The sequence below is a fragment of the Ovis canadensis genome, chromosome 2 (genome assembly GCF_042477335.2).
Source record: "Ovis canadensis isolate MfBH-ARS-UI-01 breed Bighorn chromosome 2, ARS-UI_OviCan_v2, whole genome shotgun sequence".
Taxonomy (NCBI): Eukaryota; Metazoa; Chordata; class Mammalia; order Artiodactyla; family Bovidae; genus Ovis; species Ovis canadensis.
Genome location: NC_091246.1, coordinates 51,514,713 through 51,530,450, shown reverse-complemented (window position 1 = coordinate 51,530,450; position 15,738 = coordinate 51,514,713). Strand labels below are relative to the sequence as shown.

The window sequence follows — 15,738 nt, the reverse complement described above, 5'->3', positions numbered from 1 at the left end:
CTTAAGAGCCTCTTGATGAAAGTGAAAGAGGAGAGTGAAACATTGGCTTAAAGCTCAAGATTCAGAAAACTAAGATCATGGCATCTGGTCCCATCACTTCATGGGAAATAGATGGGGAAACAGTGGAAACAGTAGATGACTTTATTTTGGGGGGCTCCAAAAATCACTGCAGATGGTGACTGCAGCCATGAAATTAAAAGATGCTTACTCCTTGGCAGGAAAGTTATGGCCAATCTAGACAGCATATTAAAAAGCAGATACATTACTTGGTCAACAAAGGTCCATCTAGTCAAGGCTATGGTTTTTCCAGTAGTCATGTATAGATGTGAGAATTGGAATATAAAGAAAACTGAGCATTGAAGAATTGATGCTTTTGAACTGTGGTGTTGGAGAAGACTCTTGAGGGCCCCTTGGATTGCAAGGAGATCCAACCAGTCCATCCTAAAGGAGATCAGTCCTGAGTGTTCATTGGAAGGACTAATGTTGAAGCTGAAACTCCAATACATTGGTGATACTCCAATACTGAAGCAAAGAGTTGACTGATTTGAAAAGATGCTGATGCTGGGAAAGATTGAGGGCAGGAGGAGAAGGGGATGATAGAGGATGAGATGGTTGGATGACATCACCGACTCAATGGACATGGCTTTGGGTGGACTCTGGGAGTTGATGATAGACAGGGAGGCCTGGCATGCTGCGGTTCATGGGGTCACAAAGAGTTGGATACGACTGAGTGACTAAACTGAACTGATTGTATAATTCTGTAATCTATAGAATCTCTAATGTATAATTCCACCTAGAGATTGAAAATTATTTTTTTTTCAGAGATTTGAAGGCGTGGCTTCAATGTCTTCAGGCCTCTGTTGTTCCCATGAAGTCCAATGTCATTTTTATTCTCAGTTTTTTGTATGGGATCCATTTTTTTTCTCCCAAAGCTTTGAAGATATTCTGTTTCTAGTTTCTGAAATTTTACAGTATTATTTCTTGATGTGGGTATTTTTTCATTAATTATGCTGGGTAATTAGTAAACATTCTTAAACTGGAAACAAGCTTCTAAGGGAAATGTTATTGGCTTATTTAACTATTTCCTTATCTCCATTTCCTTTACTCTTTCTGTACGGAACTCATGTGGGATGAATTTTGGATGTCCTGGATTGTTAACCATACATATCTATTTTTTTCTTTTTACCCTGTCTTTGGCTCTTGGTTAGTTTTGCTATATTTCATTGACTATATTTCTCAACTTTAATTGAATTTTTATTCCAGCTATTTTTAATTTCCAGATTTATGTTCTCTGATTATTCTTTTTCAAAGAAAATTCTCTTTTTGTTTCATAGATGTAACATCTTATCTTTTTGAGGATTTGAATTGTAGATTAACATTTTTTCTTGTTTCCTGCATTGTCTCTGTTTGAGTTCCATTTGTTTTGATCGTTTTAAAATAGTATAGGTTTCCTCAAATATCTATGTGTAAGAGTGAAGCATTAAAAGCAATTGGATGGGGCAGGTCATCGACAATATGTATGTATGGTCTGGGCATTGAGATTATCAGAGAATAAAAAGAGATCTGGGATGTTTTGGGAAAAAATCAAAATGATTTTAAGCTTTGTATGATGGATGGATGGGCCCACTGACAGGACACTGACAGATTTCCAGCCGGGGTGATCTGGCAGCAAGTTACCAGAAGTATCACTATCTAAAGGTCTTTTCTCTGGTGCTCTTTAGTTCTCCAGATCTAAAGAGATCTCAAAGATCTCTTGTCTCTTACTTTGGATGTAAATTCCTAGCTGCCTGGATTCTGGGAACTGGGCAAAGGAGTTCTTGTCATTTAGTAAGAAGAATTTTTCTTAATCCTTCTATTTCATTCCTATATCCTGTGTTGTGCCTGGTCTCCACAAATCTGCAGCCTCTCATGTTTGATTCTCATCAAAAGAACAAGTCTTTTGCTCCCAGAAGGCTAGGGAAGGGATGGTTGTCTAGGCAGGTAGTAGGATGGGGCCTGTGAATATAGTTGCTGCATTATACAGACATGTTTCATGTTTTCAGCCCTATCATTCATCCCTGCTTTCTCCCATGCCTGTTCCCTCTAATTCCTGAGCCATCAAATGGCAAATCAGCTCATTTTCCATCAGAGTCTCTTTCTGCAAGCACATTGGTTTTTGTTTCCTTTGCTCTGCTCAGTTATATCTACTCCAAACAATTTATCTTCCAGACACTGTCAACATTGCTTATCTATGGTCTTCTCTATTCTATGGGTTTATTTCCTTTACTGTAATTTGTAAGGTTTAGAAAAGAGAAGAGATTAAGACATTGTTTCAATTCACCATGTTTAACCGGAAATCTCTCACTTTTATAGTTTTAAAAAGTGAGCTGTGTAGAACTGAAGATAGTATTCAGGTCTGCTGTCCCCATAGGAAAAAAGCTAGACTGACACATCCCTTGATCCAAATGGAATTTATTTTTGGTTGCAGTCTATGTTTTATACCCATTAATTTGTATTTGGCTGCCATTTGATGAAAAATGTCTCCGTGTTTCCAAAGTGATGAGTTTGGGTGTCGGGCTTTCATTTTTATATGAAAACGGTTAGTGCACTCCTAGTATAGATTCCATTATTATTCTGTAGATTACAGATAGATTCTAGGTGCTAATATTTTATTTAGGATATTATTTACTTTGATAATTGTAAGGGAGATGGTATTTCTGCCTTATCATAGTATGTTTATCAGAATTGGTATCAATGTTATAATGACTGTTTAAAAAATTTTGGAAGCTTTCTCTTTTTTTTTTTTAATGCTCTAGAATACCTGGAATAGCATTGGGGAAAATAAACTAAGCTGGCTGAAAGCAATGTGATTTCCTAGATTGAATCCTAGAACAGAAAAGAAGCATAAATGGAAAAGCTGATGAAATCTGAATAAAATCTACAGCCTAGCTAATATTAGTGTACCAATGTTAATTGCTTAGTGTTGACAAAGTTACAATGATTATGTAAGATGTTAACATTAGGGAAAGCTGAATGAAGGGTGTAATGGAATTCTCTGTATTATCTTTGCAGCCTTTGTGTTCATCTAAAATTATTCCAAAACTTAAAGTTTATATTTAAAGTAAAACAAATAAAGATCTTAAGGGTGAACTATGTCTTAGAAATTTGTGAGAGTTCACCTTTGAACCTATTTGCCTGGAATTTTTTTTTCTCCTTTTTTTTTTCCTATTTATTTTTGGAGGCTAATTACTTTACAGTATTGTATTGGTTTTGCCATACATTGACATGAATCTGCCACGAGTGTACAGGTGTTCCCCATCCTGAACCACCCGCCCCCAACCTCCCTCCCATCCCATCCCTCTGGGTTATCCCAGTGCACTAGCCCTGAGCACCCTGTATCATGCATTGAACCTGGACTAGCAGTCCATTTCACATATGATAATATACATGTTTCAATGCCATTCTCCCAAACCATCCCACCCTCGCCCTCTCCCACAGAGTCCGAAAAACTGTTCTATACATCTGTGTCTCTTTTGCTGTCTCACACACAGGGTTGCTGTTATCATCTTTCTAAATTCCATATATATGTGTTAGTATACTGTATTGGTATTTTTCTTTCTGGCTTACTTCACTCTGTATAATAGGCTCCAGTTTCATCCACCTCGTTAGAACTGATTCAAATGTATTCTTTTTAATGGCTGAGTAATACTCCATTGTGTATATGTACCACAGCTTTCTTATCCATTCATCTGCTGATGGACATCTAGGCTGCTTCCGTGTCCTGGCTATTATAAACAGTGCTGCGATGAAAATTGGGGTACATGTGTCTCTTTCACTTCTGGTTTCCTTGGTGTGTATGCCCAGCAGTGGGATTGCTGGGTCATATGGCAGTTCTATTTGCAATTTTTTAAGGAATCTCCACACTGTTCTCCATAGTGGCTGTACTAGTTTGCATTCCCACCAACAGTGTAAGAGAGTTCCCTTTTCTCCACACCCCTCTCCAGCATTTATTGCTTGTAGACTTTTGGATAGCAGCCATTCTGACTGGTGTAAAATGGTATCTCATTGTGGTTTTGATTTGCATTTCTCTAATAATGAGTGATGTTGAGCATTTTTTTAATGTGTTTGTTAGCCATCTGTATGTCTTCTTTGGAGAAATGTCTAGTTCTTTGGCCCAGTTTTTGATTGGGTCGTTTATTTTTCTCGAGTTGAGCTGCAGGAGTTGCTTGTATATTTTTGAGATTAATTCTTTGTCAGTTGCTTCATTTGTTATTATTTTCTCCCATTCTGAAGGCTGTCTTTTCACCTTGCTTATAGTTTCTCTTGTTGTGCAAAAGCTTTTAATTTTAATTAGGCCCCATTTGTTTATTTTTGCTTTTATTTCCAGTATTCTGGGAGGTGGGTCATAGAGGATCCTGCCGTGATTTATGTCAGAGAGTGTTTTGCCTATGTTTTCCTCTAGGAGTTTTATAGCTTCTGGCCTTATGTTTAGATCGCTAATCCATTTTGAGTTTATTTTTGTGTATGGTGTTAGAAAGTGTTCTAGTTTCATTTTTTAACAAGTCACTGACCAGTTTTCCCATGACCACTTGTTAAAGAAATTGTCTTTTCTCCATTGTATATTCTTGCCTCCTTTGTCGAAGATAAGGTGTCCAGAGGTGCATGGATTTATCTCTGGGCTTTCTATTTTGTTCCATTGATCAATATTTCTGTCTTTGTGCCAGTACCATACTGTCTTGATGACTGTGGTTTTGCAGTAGTGCCTGAAGTCAGGCAGGTTGATTCCTCCAGTTCCATTCTTCTTTCTCAAGATTGCTTTGGCTATTCGAGGTTTTTTGTATTTCCATACAAATTGTGAAATTATTTGTTCTAGTTCTGTGAAAAATACTGTTGCTAGCTTGATAAGGATTGCATTGAATCTATAGATTGCTTTGGGTAGCATACTCATTTTCACTATATTGATTCTTCCGATCCATGAACATGGTATAGTTCTCCATCTATTTGTGTCCTCTTTGATTTCTTTCACCAGTGTTTTATAGTTTTCTATATATAGATCTTTTGTTTCTTTAGGTAGATATATTCCTAAGTATTTTATTCTTTTCATTGCAATGGTGAATGGAATTGTTTCCTTAATTTCTCTTTCTGTTTTCTCATTGTTAGTGTATAGGAATGCAGGAGATTTCTGTGTGTTGATTTTATATCCTGCAACTTTACTATATTCATTAATTAGTTCTAGTAATATTCTGGTGGAGTCTTTAGGGTTTTCTATGTAGAGGATCATGTCATCTGCAAACAGTGAGAGTTTTACTTCTCCTTTTCCAGTCTGGATTCCTTTTATTTCTTTTTCTGCTCTGATTGCTGTGGCCAAAACTATGTTGAATAGTAGTGGTGAGAGTGGGCACCCTTGTCTTGTTCCTGACTTTAGGGGAAATGCTTTCAGTTTTTCACCACTGAGGATAATGTTTTCTGTGGGTTTGTCATATATAGCTTTTATTATGTTGAGATATGTTCCTTCTATTCCTGCTTTGGGGAGGGTTTTTATCATAAATGGATACTGAATTTTGTCAAAGGCTTTCTCTGCATCTATTGAGATAATCATATGGTTTTTATTTTTCAATTTGTTAATGTGGTTTATTACATTGATTGATTTGAGGATACTGAAGAATCCTTGCATCCCTGGGATAAAGCCCACTTAGTCATGATGTATGATCTTTTTAATATGCTGTTGGATTCTGTTTGCTTGAATTTTGTTAAGAATTTTTGCATCTATGTTCATCAGTGATATTGGCCTATAATTTTCTTTTTTTGTGGCATCTTTGTCAGGTTTTGGTATTAGGGTGATGGTGGCCTCATAGAATGAGTTTGGAAGTTTACCTTCCTCTGCAATTTTCTGGAAGAGTTTGAGTAGGATAGGTGTTAGCTCTTCTGTAAATTTTTGGTAGAATTCAGCTGTGAAGGTGTCTGGACCTGGGCTTTTGTTTGCTGGAAGATTCCTGATTACAGTTTCAATTTCTGTGCTTGTGATGGGTCTGTTAAGATTGTCCATTTTTTCCTGGTTCAGTTTTGGAAAGTTGTACTTTTCTAAGAATTTGTCCATTTCTTCCAAGTTGCCATTTCATTGGCATATAGTTGCTGATAGTAGTCTTTTATGATCCTTTGTATTTCTGTGTTGTCTGTTGCGATCTCTCCATTTTCATTTTTAATTTTGTTCATTTGATTTTTCTCCCTTTGTTTCTTGATGAGTCTGGCTAATGGTTTGTCAATTTTATTTAACTTCTCAAAGAACCAGCTTTTGGCTTTGTTGATTTTTGCTATGGTCTCTTTTGTTTCTTTTGCATTTATTTCTGCCCAAATGTTTAAGATTTCTTTCTTTCTACTAACCTTGGGGTTCTTCATTTCTTCCTTTCTAGTTGCTTAGGTGTAGAGTTAGGTTATTTATTTGACTTTTTTCTTATTTCTTGAGGTAAGCCTGTATTGCTATGAACCTTCCCCTTAGCACTGCTTTTATAGTGTCCCATAGGTTTTGGGTTGTTGTGTTTTCACTTTCTTTCATTTCTATGCATATTTTGATTTCTTTTTTGATTTCTTCTGTGGTTTGTTGGTTATTCAGCAGCGTGTTGTTCAGCCTGCATATGTTGGAATTTTTAATAGTTTTTCTCCTATAATCGACATCTAACCTTACTGCATTGTGGTCAGAAAAGATGCTTGGAATTATTTCAATTTTTTTGAATTTACCAAGGCTAGATTTATGGCCCAGGATGTGATCTATCCTGGAGAAGGTTCCATGTGCACTTGAGAAAAAGGTGAAATTCATTGTTTTTGGGTGAAATGTCCTATAGATATCAATTAGGTCTAACTGGTCTATTGTATCATTTAAAGTTTGTGTTTCCTTGTTAATTTTCTGTTTAGTTGATCTATCCATAGGTGTGAGCGGGGTATTAAAGTCTCCCACTATTATTGTGTTGTTATTAATTTCCCCTTTCATACTTGTTAGCATTTGTTTTACATATTGCGGTGCTCCTATGTTGGGTGCATATATATTTATAATTGTTATATCTTCTTCTTGGATTGATCCTTTGATCATTATGTAGTGTCCTTCTTTGTCTCTTTTCACACAGTCTTTGTTTTAAAGTCTATTTTATCTGATATGAGTATTGCTACTTCTGCTTTCTTTTGGTCTCTCTTTGCATGGAATATCTTTTTGTTTTAATATTTGAGGTAAAACAAATAAAAATCATAAGGGTAATCTATGTCTTACAAATTTGTGAGAGTTCACCTTTGAACCTATTTGCCCGGAATTTTTCTGAGTGTAGCTCTTTAACAACTTTCTCTTCTATGGTAATTGTCTTTTAGACATTCTGTCTCTTCTAGGGTCATCTTATATCATTTATATTTCCCTTAAAAACCATCTATGTTATTAAGTTTTTCAAAGGTATTTAGTATTGTTAAGCAACATAATCTCTTGTAATTAAAAAAATTTTTTTTCTGCATCCATGGTTATTTCCCAGTGTCATATATTATTTTGTGTGGTTATTTATTGGATTGTGAAATTAACTTGATCAGTTGAGACAGTATTTTAAGAAATAAAATAGAAAATTATATATTGTTTTAGGAAACTTTAATCTCAAGCATATATACTATTTTTCTTGATAACCTGATAATATCTATCAAAGCACAAATGCATGTAAATTTTGACCTCACAATTCAATATCTGGAAACTTAACCAAATATATAGTTGCATATGTACAGAAATTATACTTGTACAACATAACTCATTGCAATATTACTTACAATAGAGAGATTGGCAATAACCCAAATGTATATTCAGGGAAGACTACTTCTTAAATTAGAGTACATTCATACAGTGTAATACTCAGAGGCTGTCAAAAGGAATGAGGCGGCATTCTTTGTATTAATGTGAAAAGATACTGATGAAGAAAGCTTGGTGTGGGTGCAGCATGCTTGGGGCTGGTGCATGGGGATGACCCAGAGAGATGTTGTGGGGAGGGAGGTGGGAGGGGGGTTCATGTTTGGGAACGCATGTAAGAATTAAAGATTTTAAAATTTAAAAAATAAAAAACTAAAAAAAAAAAAAAGAATAGGTGAGAGAAAAAAAAAAAGAAAGCTTGGTGTGGAACAATATGTGTGGTGTACTATCCTTTGTGTTAAGAAGAGGATACACAAAATCTATATTTGTATTTGCTTATACAGGCATACAGAAACTCTGGAAAGACAGATATCTCAAGTGGGAAAACAGTGATTATGTATCAGTATGGGAACTGAATGGATGGGGTTAGGGAAGAGAAGAGGGGAGACCTTTCACTGTTTATCTTTTTTAATTTTTATGGTAAGAACACACTTAACATGAGACCTACCCTCTTAACAAATTTTTAAGTGCACAATACAGTAACTGTATATCTTTTTCTTTTTTAAAATCTTGGGTTTGAATTATACGAATTCAGGATTACCTATTCAAAAATTAGATATAAAAGGCTAAGCAAAAAAAAAAAAAACAGCACTCAGATGAGTGGGCACAATGTAATTAAAATGCTTGCATCTCCATGTAGTTCCTGATGCAGTCAAAACCAAGTTATGCTGTCCAGGAATGCACACAGATTTGAGGTAGGAGGGCAGCATCACACAGAAAATGTGTCTCTGACAGTGGGTCATAGTCACAGTTTGAGAAGCCTTACTTATATTTCCCAATCCTTATCTTTAACCACTGAAGAAATAAAGCCAATCTGTGTATCACAAGACTGTGGGCTCTTTATGGCAGAGGGCTGCTAAAGTTGTTCACTCTGTGCACACTGAGCACTTGTGTGTATTAATTTCAGATACAAAGAAAGCCCTGGTTATTTGATCAGCATGTCTTAAAATTGGCAAATATAGGAATCATCTCGGTGATCTGTTAGAATCCTCTTCCAAGCATTTTGGTTAGCCTCTTAAGAAAACTCTTCTTCTTTTTAGGTAAATGGAAGAGCTGGAGACCAGCTTATTCCAGACGCGGAAAGCACACAGAATAGAACAAATGGTGGCAAGATGGCTCCGGCGCTCCCGGGACAGCTCGGCCCGGTAAGACTCCTGGGCTGGCAGAGATTTCTGTCTGTAAGGGTTCAGTGTTCCCGTGGGAGGAGGTTTTGCAGTCTTGGCAGCGCCTGGGGATCACTGTCTCCGGCTTGCTTTGTTCTTACATCCTGTGAGGGGAGAAGTGTAAATGGGTCAGCAGTTTTACTGGAGTGCCTTTCTCTCTGTCCCTTTCCAATTCCTCCCCTCTGCATCCTTCAACAGGCACTCACAGACATACAGTCACTCACCCCAAACTCATGCCCACATTTATAGAGACGCACATTCACACACAGACAGATGTATGCACACTCATACCCACATACTTGCATCCATGTGCGTATATGCTCTCAAACACACACTCACACACACAGTTTTGAACACACACTCACACATGCTCACTGTTTCTGTCTGTCTCACACACACCCCTTGTCTTAGTACTCGATGTCAGGCAATCTGCTGTTTATACTCTTTCCCCGTCTTTGTTTCCAGCAGCTGTTCCTTCCTTGCAGTCCCTATTTCATTCTAAACAAAATGAAATGAAATCAAATACAGATCTGATTTGACTGCTACAAGAGAATTTAAAATATGTTCTGTTTCAAAGCACTCATTTTCCATCTCAGATTTCCTGTCTGGCCCTGACATGGAGATGAAATATCATGTGTCAGGTGTTTCTGATACACATATTCTTCCAAAGGAACTGGGAACAGCTGTCCTGTTGCCGAGCAGTAAACTTGCTCAGAGCTGCACTGCCCTGTGTCCAAGTGCTCGGGTCCTCACACCCTGCAATAGGATAAGGTTGGGAGGACTAGCCCCATTTTACAGATGAGAACCTGAGGTTCAGGGAGTATCTCGTTTACAGACATCCGCACCCGCTCTGCTCTGAAATGTTTGCTGGGTCGTCATCTCCTATAGGATGAATTCAAACATTTTTGGTTAGACATTCAAGGCTCTCTATGATCGACCCACAATCCATTACAGCTGTTTGTCTTACTCTTCTGCTTCATTCACATCATACTTCAGCTGAAATGACCTACTCGCTGTTCCCCTACCCAAGCACCCAACTTCCCTTCCCACCACCTAGACCTGGGTTCCTGTGCCCCATCCGTTCCTCCCGTCTCCATGTGTCTAGACCCCACTCACAGTTCAGGGTCTGGCTGAAATGCTGAGTCTTCCATGAAGTGTTCAGCAGTCCACAGCCAGAATTCATCTCTCCCTAGGGGTCCCATAGTATTTGGTTTGTAGCAGCAGCATTGTGCTTCTCCCTGTGTGTTCAGCTTATATTCGAGCACATCCCTTTTCTTCCTTCTGAGCTTCTATACAAGCTCAGTGGAAGGCAGGGAAAGTATCAGCCTCACCTCATAGCCCAGACTGAGTTCCAGGAGACTGCATGGAGTCCGGTAGTGCTTGGTGAATAAATGGGAAAACTCCTAGGTACATTGTTTTCTGAAGTGGGTTCTGCAAAACCTAGTTGTGTGTGATGTGTGTGTGATGCAACCTATATCTGATTCCTACCCACCCACTCTTGGTAATTCATAGTGCGTTTTGGCACATTAAAGGCTCTGAGAAGTCCTACAGAAAAACACCTGTGTAACCCATGTAACTCTCTAATATCTAGCTTCTCTCACAGAGTGTAAATAAAAGGCAACATCTAGGAAGGTTTTTTTTTCCTCCTCTATTTTGAGATATGTTTCACATAACATAAAATTTACCCATTTAAAAATGTACAGATTTATTTAGTATATATACAGTATATATTTAGTGTATATATAGAATTTTGCAACAATCTACCACAATCTAATTTTAGAATACTGTCGATACCCCCAAAAGAAACCCCATACCCATTAACAGTCATTCCGTATTTGCCCCTCCCCCAGCTCTAGACAACCACTCATCTACTTTCTGTTTCTATAGATTTGTCTGTTCTGGATATTTCCTGTGACTAGAATCATACAATATGTTGTCTTTGTGACTGCCTTCATTCACTTAGTGTAATGTGTTTAAGGTTCATCTGTGTTATAATATGCATCAGTGTGCATTCCTTTTATTTAAAAACTTTTTATTTTCTGTTGGAGTATAGTGGATTAACAGTGTTATAGTAGTTTCAGATGGATAGCAAAGCACCTCAGCCATACATATACGTGTATCCATTCTCCCCCACAACCCTTCCCACCTAGGCTGCCACATAGTGTTGAGTAGAGTTCCCTGTTAGTTATCCATCTTAAATATAGCAGTGTGTACCTGTCCATCCCAAACTCCCTAACTATCTGTTCCTCCATCCTCCCCTCCCCACTGCTGCTGCAACTGTAAGTTCATTCTCTTAAGTCTGTCAATGGTTTGGTTTTATAAATAAGTTCATTTGTATCATGTTTTTTTAGATTCCTCATATAAGGGATGTCATATGATGTTTCTACTTCTCTAACTTACTTCACTCAGTGTGACAATTTTTGTTGTTGTTCAGTTGCTCAGTTGTGACCGACTCTGTGACCCTATGGACTGCAGCACTCCAGGCCTTACTGTCCTTCACTGTCTTCTGGAGCATGCTCAAACTCATGTCCATGGAGTCCGTGATGCCATCTAACCATCTTGTCCTCTGTCGTCCCTTTCTCCTCCTGTCTTCAATCTTTCCAATCATCAGGGTCTTTTCTAATGACAATTTTAAGGTCCACATCCATATTGCTGCAAATAATATTATTTCATTCTTTTTGATGGCTGAGTAAATATTCGATTGTAAATATGTACTATCCCTCCTTTATGCATTCCTCTGTTAATGAACATTTAGGTTGCTTCCATATCTTGGCTGTTGTAAACAGTGCTTGCATTCCTTTTTATTGCCAAGTAATATGGTATATTTTCTTTGTCCATCAGTTAATGTACACTTGAGTTGTTTCCACTTGGGAGCTATTGTGAATAATGCTACTATAAACATTTTTTATTTGAACATATATTTTCAATTCTCTTGGGTTTATTCTTGGATTAGAATAGCTGGGTCATATAGCAGCTTGATGTTGAACCTTTGGAGGAACTGCCAGGCTGTTTTCCAAAGCATTTCCACCAGCAGGATATAAGGGTTCCAGTGTCTGCACACCTTTGGCAACACTTATTATCTGCAATTTTTTATCATAAACATCCTAGTAGGTGTGAAGTGGTATCTCATTATGGTTTTGATCTGTATTTTCCTCATAGCTAATGATGTTGAGTATCTTTCCATGAATTTAGTAGGACGTTTGTTTTCCAAGTGCTTTAGAAAGAGAAGAAAAAGAGGGAATGATTCCTGGAAGTGTCAATGGTAGGCATTATTTCTGTGTTTCTAGGATAAATCACATGTAGTCTTATTGAAATTGTTTCTCATCTCTAATCCTGCAACCTTGATTCAAGCTGGGTTCTTCTGTCTTCAGATTAATTGAAAATGGTCAAGAATTGAAAAGCATAATTTGTTTTCCTGGAGTAGAGTAAATGGTACCACCTTCCACAGAATTGTTTAACCAAGAGACCTGTGAGTCATCCTGAATTTTCTTCTGTCTCATACTCTGTATCTACCCCATCAGCAACTTTTGTCAGTTCATCCTCAAACACATCTCCACTCTGTCCAGCTCTCTGTCCCCCGAGGGCATTGCCATAGTCACTCACTCTTTCTCTGCTCCACCCTGAAGCCATAGTGAGCTTTTCAAAATACACACTGCTCCTGTCCCACATGCTCGCTCCTGGCTCCAACCCATCCCAAACCATTCAGTGGCTACCTGCCACCATGCCATAGCCTACAAGTCCCTTTACAATCTGTTCCTGGTTTCCTGTCTTCATCTTGTTCCTCCTACTTCCTTGCCACACTTTATGACAATATATCCATTTGTTTACTTGTTCTTTGCCTAACCCCGCACCTGTTTAGTATGTGACTCTTCTCCCCCAACCCTCCTGCCACATTTGAGACCAAAGACCATAACTACCTTGTCTAAAAAGTATCTTCAGCCCTAGAAGAATGCATACATAGTATGTAGTAGATATTCAATAAATTTTTATTGATTAAGGGCTTTCACCGTCAGGGACTATATTACTTATTTTTTAAAAAAATTTATTTTTATTTATTTATTATTATTATTATTTTACTTTACAATACTGTATTGGTTTTGCCATACATTGACATGAATCTGCCACGTATGACCCAGCAATCCCACTGCTGGGCATACACACCGAGGAAACCAGAATTGAAAGAGACACGTGTACCCCAATGTTCATTGCAGCACTGTTTATATTACTTATTTTTATTTATTTACAATATATCTAAATTTTGCATTGTTTCTTCTTCCAAATGGAAATTTTGATGATTAACAGTTTTAAAATGCATAAAAACTTTTAAATAAAGACTGGAAATTCTATAGATAGATTGCAAACCAATTAGATGTAGGATTAAGCATTTGAGTACTAACATTGGCTTTGCATTTCCTGATAGCCAGATCAAGAAATGAAAAAAATACATTGAAGTGTTTTTTATAGTCCAGAGAAAAGGAAACAGAAATTAATCTGCAGTCATGAGTTTACATGCATCTTTTAACAATCTTGCTATCTTTTCAGACCTTTAAAAGCTTCTACACATTTCAGCTGATTGTACTTACTTAATTATAATTGCCTTTTTTTCCATAAAGTTAAATTTTATCTCCAACACTAATTGAACTGTCTAGGAAGAAATTAGTCAAAAATAACAATTTCCATTTCCAAACAGTATTAAACAAATTTATAATTTTTATGAACTTGGGTAATGTTAGAGCTTTATAAGGCATCTTCAAATGTTTTTTTTCTGGGGAAGAGTGTCAACTTTCAAAGTTACTTTGATTTCTTCAATTTTAAATGAGTGAACAATCCCTAGTCAAATTCAGATAGTGGCACTCAGTTTGAATGTCTGTGTGTGCATGCTTGGGTAGGGTGGAAGGTTAGTGATACCAATAATTGCAGAAATACAAAATTACTCAGATATTATTAAGATGACTGCTATTTTACCACTTAATTTCACATTCCAATATAAAAATAACATTTACAGTATCAGTGCTCTTTTAGAAATAGCTAACCCCCCCAAATAGTCTCTGTGACATGTTTTGAATTTCTGTAAAAATAGTGTAATACAGCCACTTAATAAAAGCTATAACATAGTGACATTATATTATAAACTAATTTTTAACCATTTTGCTCTGTACTAAATTGTCATCTTCTTTACCGCTTCCTATAACTAGGGAGGTGATAAAATGAGATGAGAAGGACATGTTATAGAATACTTTTTTGCTTAATTATACCATTTTTTTGTCTCCTACAATTTTTGATTTTTATATAGTTAAATGATAATCTCTTGATGATTTCTTTGCTTCAAAGCTTAGAAAATCCTTACCCATTAATTAATTAATTAATTTTCAATTTGATAGTTTAAGATATTTTATATTTAAGTTTTTACTTTGGTGTTTATTTTAGTATAGGCTGTGAAATAAAGATCAACTTGTTTCTTTCCAAAATAAGTAGTGTTTCCATCACCACTAACTGTGAGTAACCTTTCCTTTCTTCACTGACTTATGGTCTCACTTTTTCATATATGAAATTCCTGTGTCTGTGGGTGAAAACTTGTATCTCTTCCTAGGCTAGCTATTCTGTTTAATTGATCTAACTGCTTTCTTTCACACACCTGCATTAAAACTATTTATATTTATTGTCTGTTAAACTAGAGTTTTATTCTCTTCATTTGCCATTTTATATTCTTATCTGCCTTTCCAAGTGAACTTTAGAATAATTTTATTGTATTATTAAAACAATTTTGTGTAAGATTTACTGAATTCTCTTACGTGTAATCTAGAAACGTTGGTTTTATAGATCAAGACTTGAAAAAAATCTAAGGAGTTTGATGAATTTCACGCCTTCTTCTTGGTGCTTGGTTTTATAAACTTCAAAGCTTAAAAAGACTTCTTTCAATTTATATTTAATCTTAATATTAGTGTGTATTAGTATTAATCTAATGTGCACACATATGTGTTCAATGAATACACATATGTACACACAGGCGTATGTATTCACAAATGTGCAAATGTGCATCATGGCATCTTTGTGTCAGAAGTCTTGGCTATTGGTTTTTCCCTCCTTCTAAATTTGCTTGTTCATTATAACCATAGTCTGTTTACTAGTTATAGGAATGGTATTTTTGACCTTTCTAATACTCCTAATGGTGTAGAAAGACCATTTCAGGTACCAGTTTTTAATTGCTATTTGACCATGGACAAAAGGGAAAGATTTTAAGAGAACAGGTTAGAAAGTTCCTGTGCTGCATCTGTAGGGTCACCCTTGTCTTCTGAACCTCCTTTTTAAAGTAGCAGTGGCATACTTTCTCCTCCTCTCAGCTGTAAGCTTTTGCCCTGTAACACTGTACACACAATATATACATTCAGTGGTCTCTAGAAACTATCACAGCCACAAGCCTAGTCCCGTGATTATGACTACAAGATCAAGTTCTTTCTGGAACAGGCCACTCCTTCTATTTCTTCTTTCTTTGAATAAACTTTAGATTAAAAATCCAGTTTATACCAGACGTTCACTTTTAAAATCACTCCAGCTGAACATAATACAGTGTTTAAACATAGATTCAAAATAGTTTCTCCACATCCTGTTGGAAGTCAGAGGTGAATTCTTTGTTATTACAAGATAGAGCCAAATTTATTTCACAGCCTA

The 15,738-nt window shown here is 36.6% G+C and overlaps 1 protein-coding gene across 3 annotated transcripts in view; it reads left to right on the top strand.

Moving 5' to 3' along the window:
- Positions 1-15,738, top strand: part of FRMPD1 (FERM and PDZ domain containing 1) — a 107,592-nt gene that overhangs the window by 53,022 nt on the left and 38,832 nt on the right. For 2 of the 3 annotated variants that reach the window (XM_069576139.1, XM_069576140.1), the window contains exon 2: positions 8,947-9,051. In XM_069576139.1, coding sequence (XP_069432240.1) covers positions 8,951-9,051 — 101 coding nt within the window. In that variant the 5' untranslated portion in view covers positions 8,947-8,950. Of the gene's footprint in view, positions 1-8,917; positions 9,052-15,738 lie in introns of those variants that run through there. The other variant, XM_069576141.1, reaches the window with a different exon arrangement.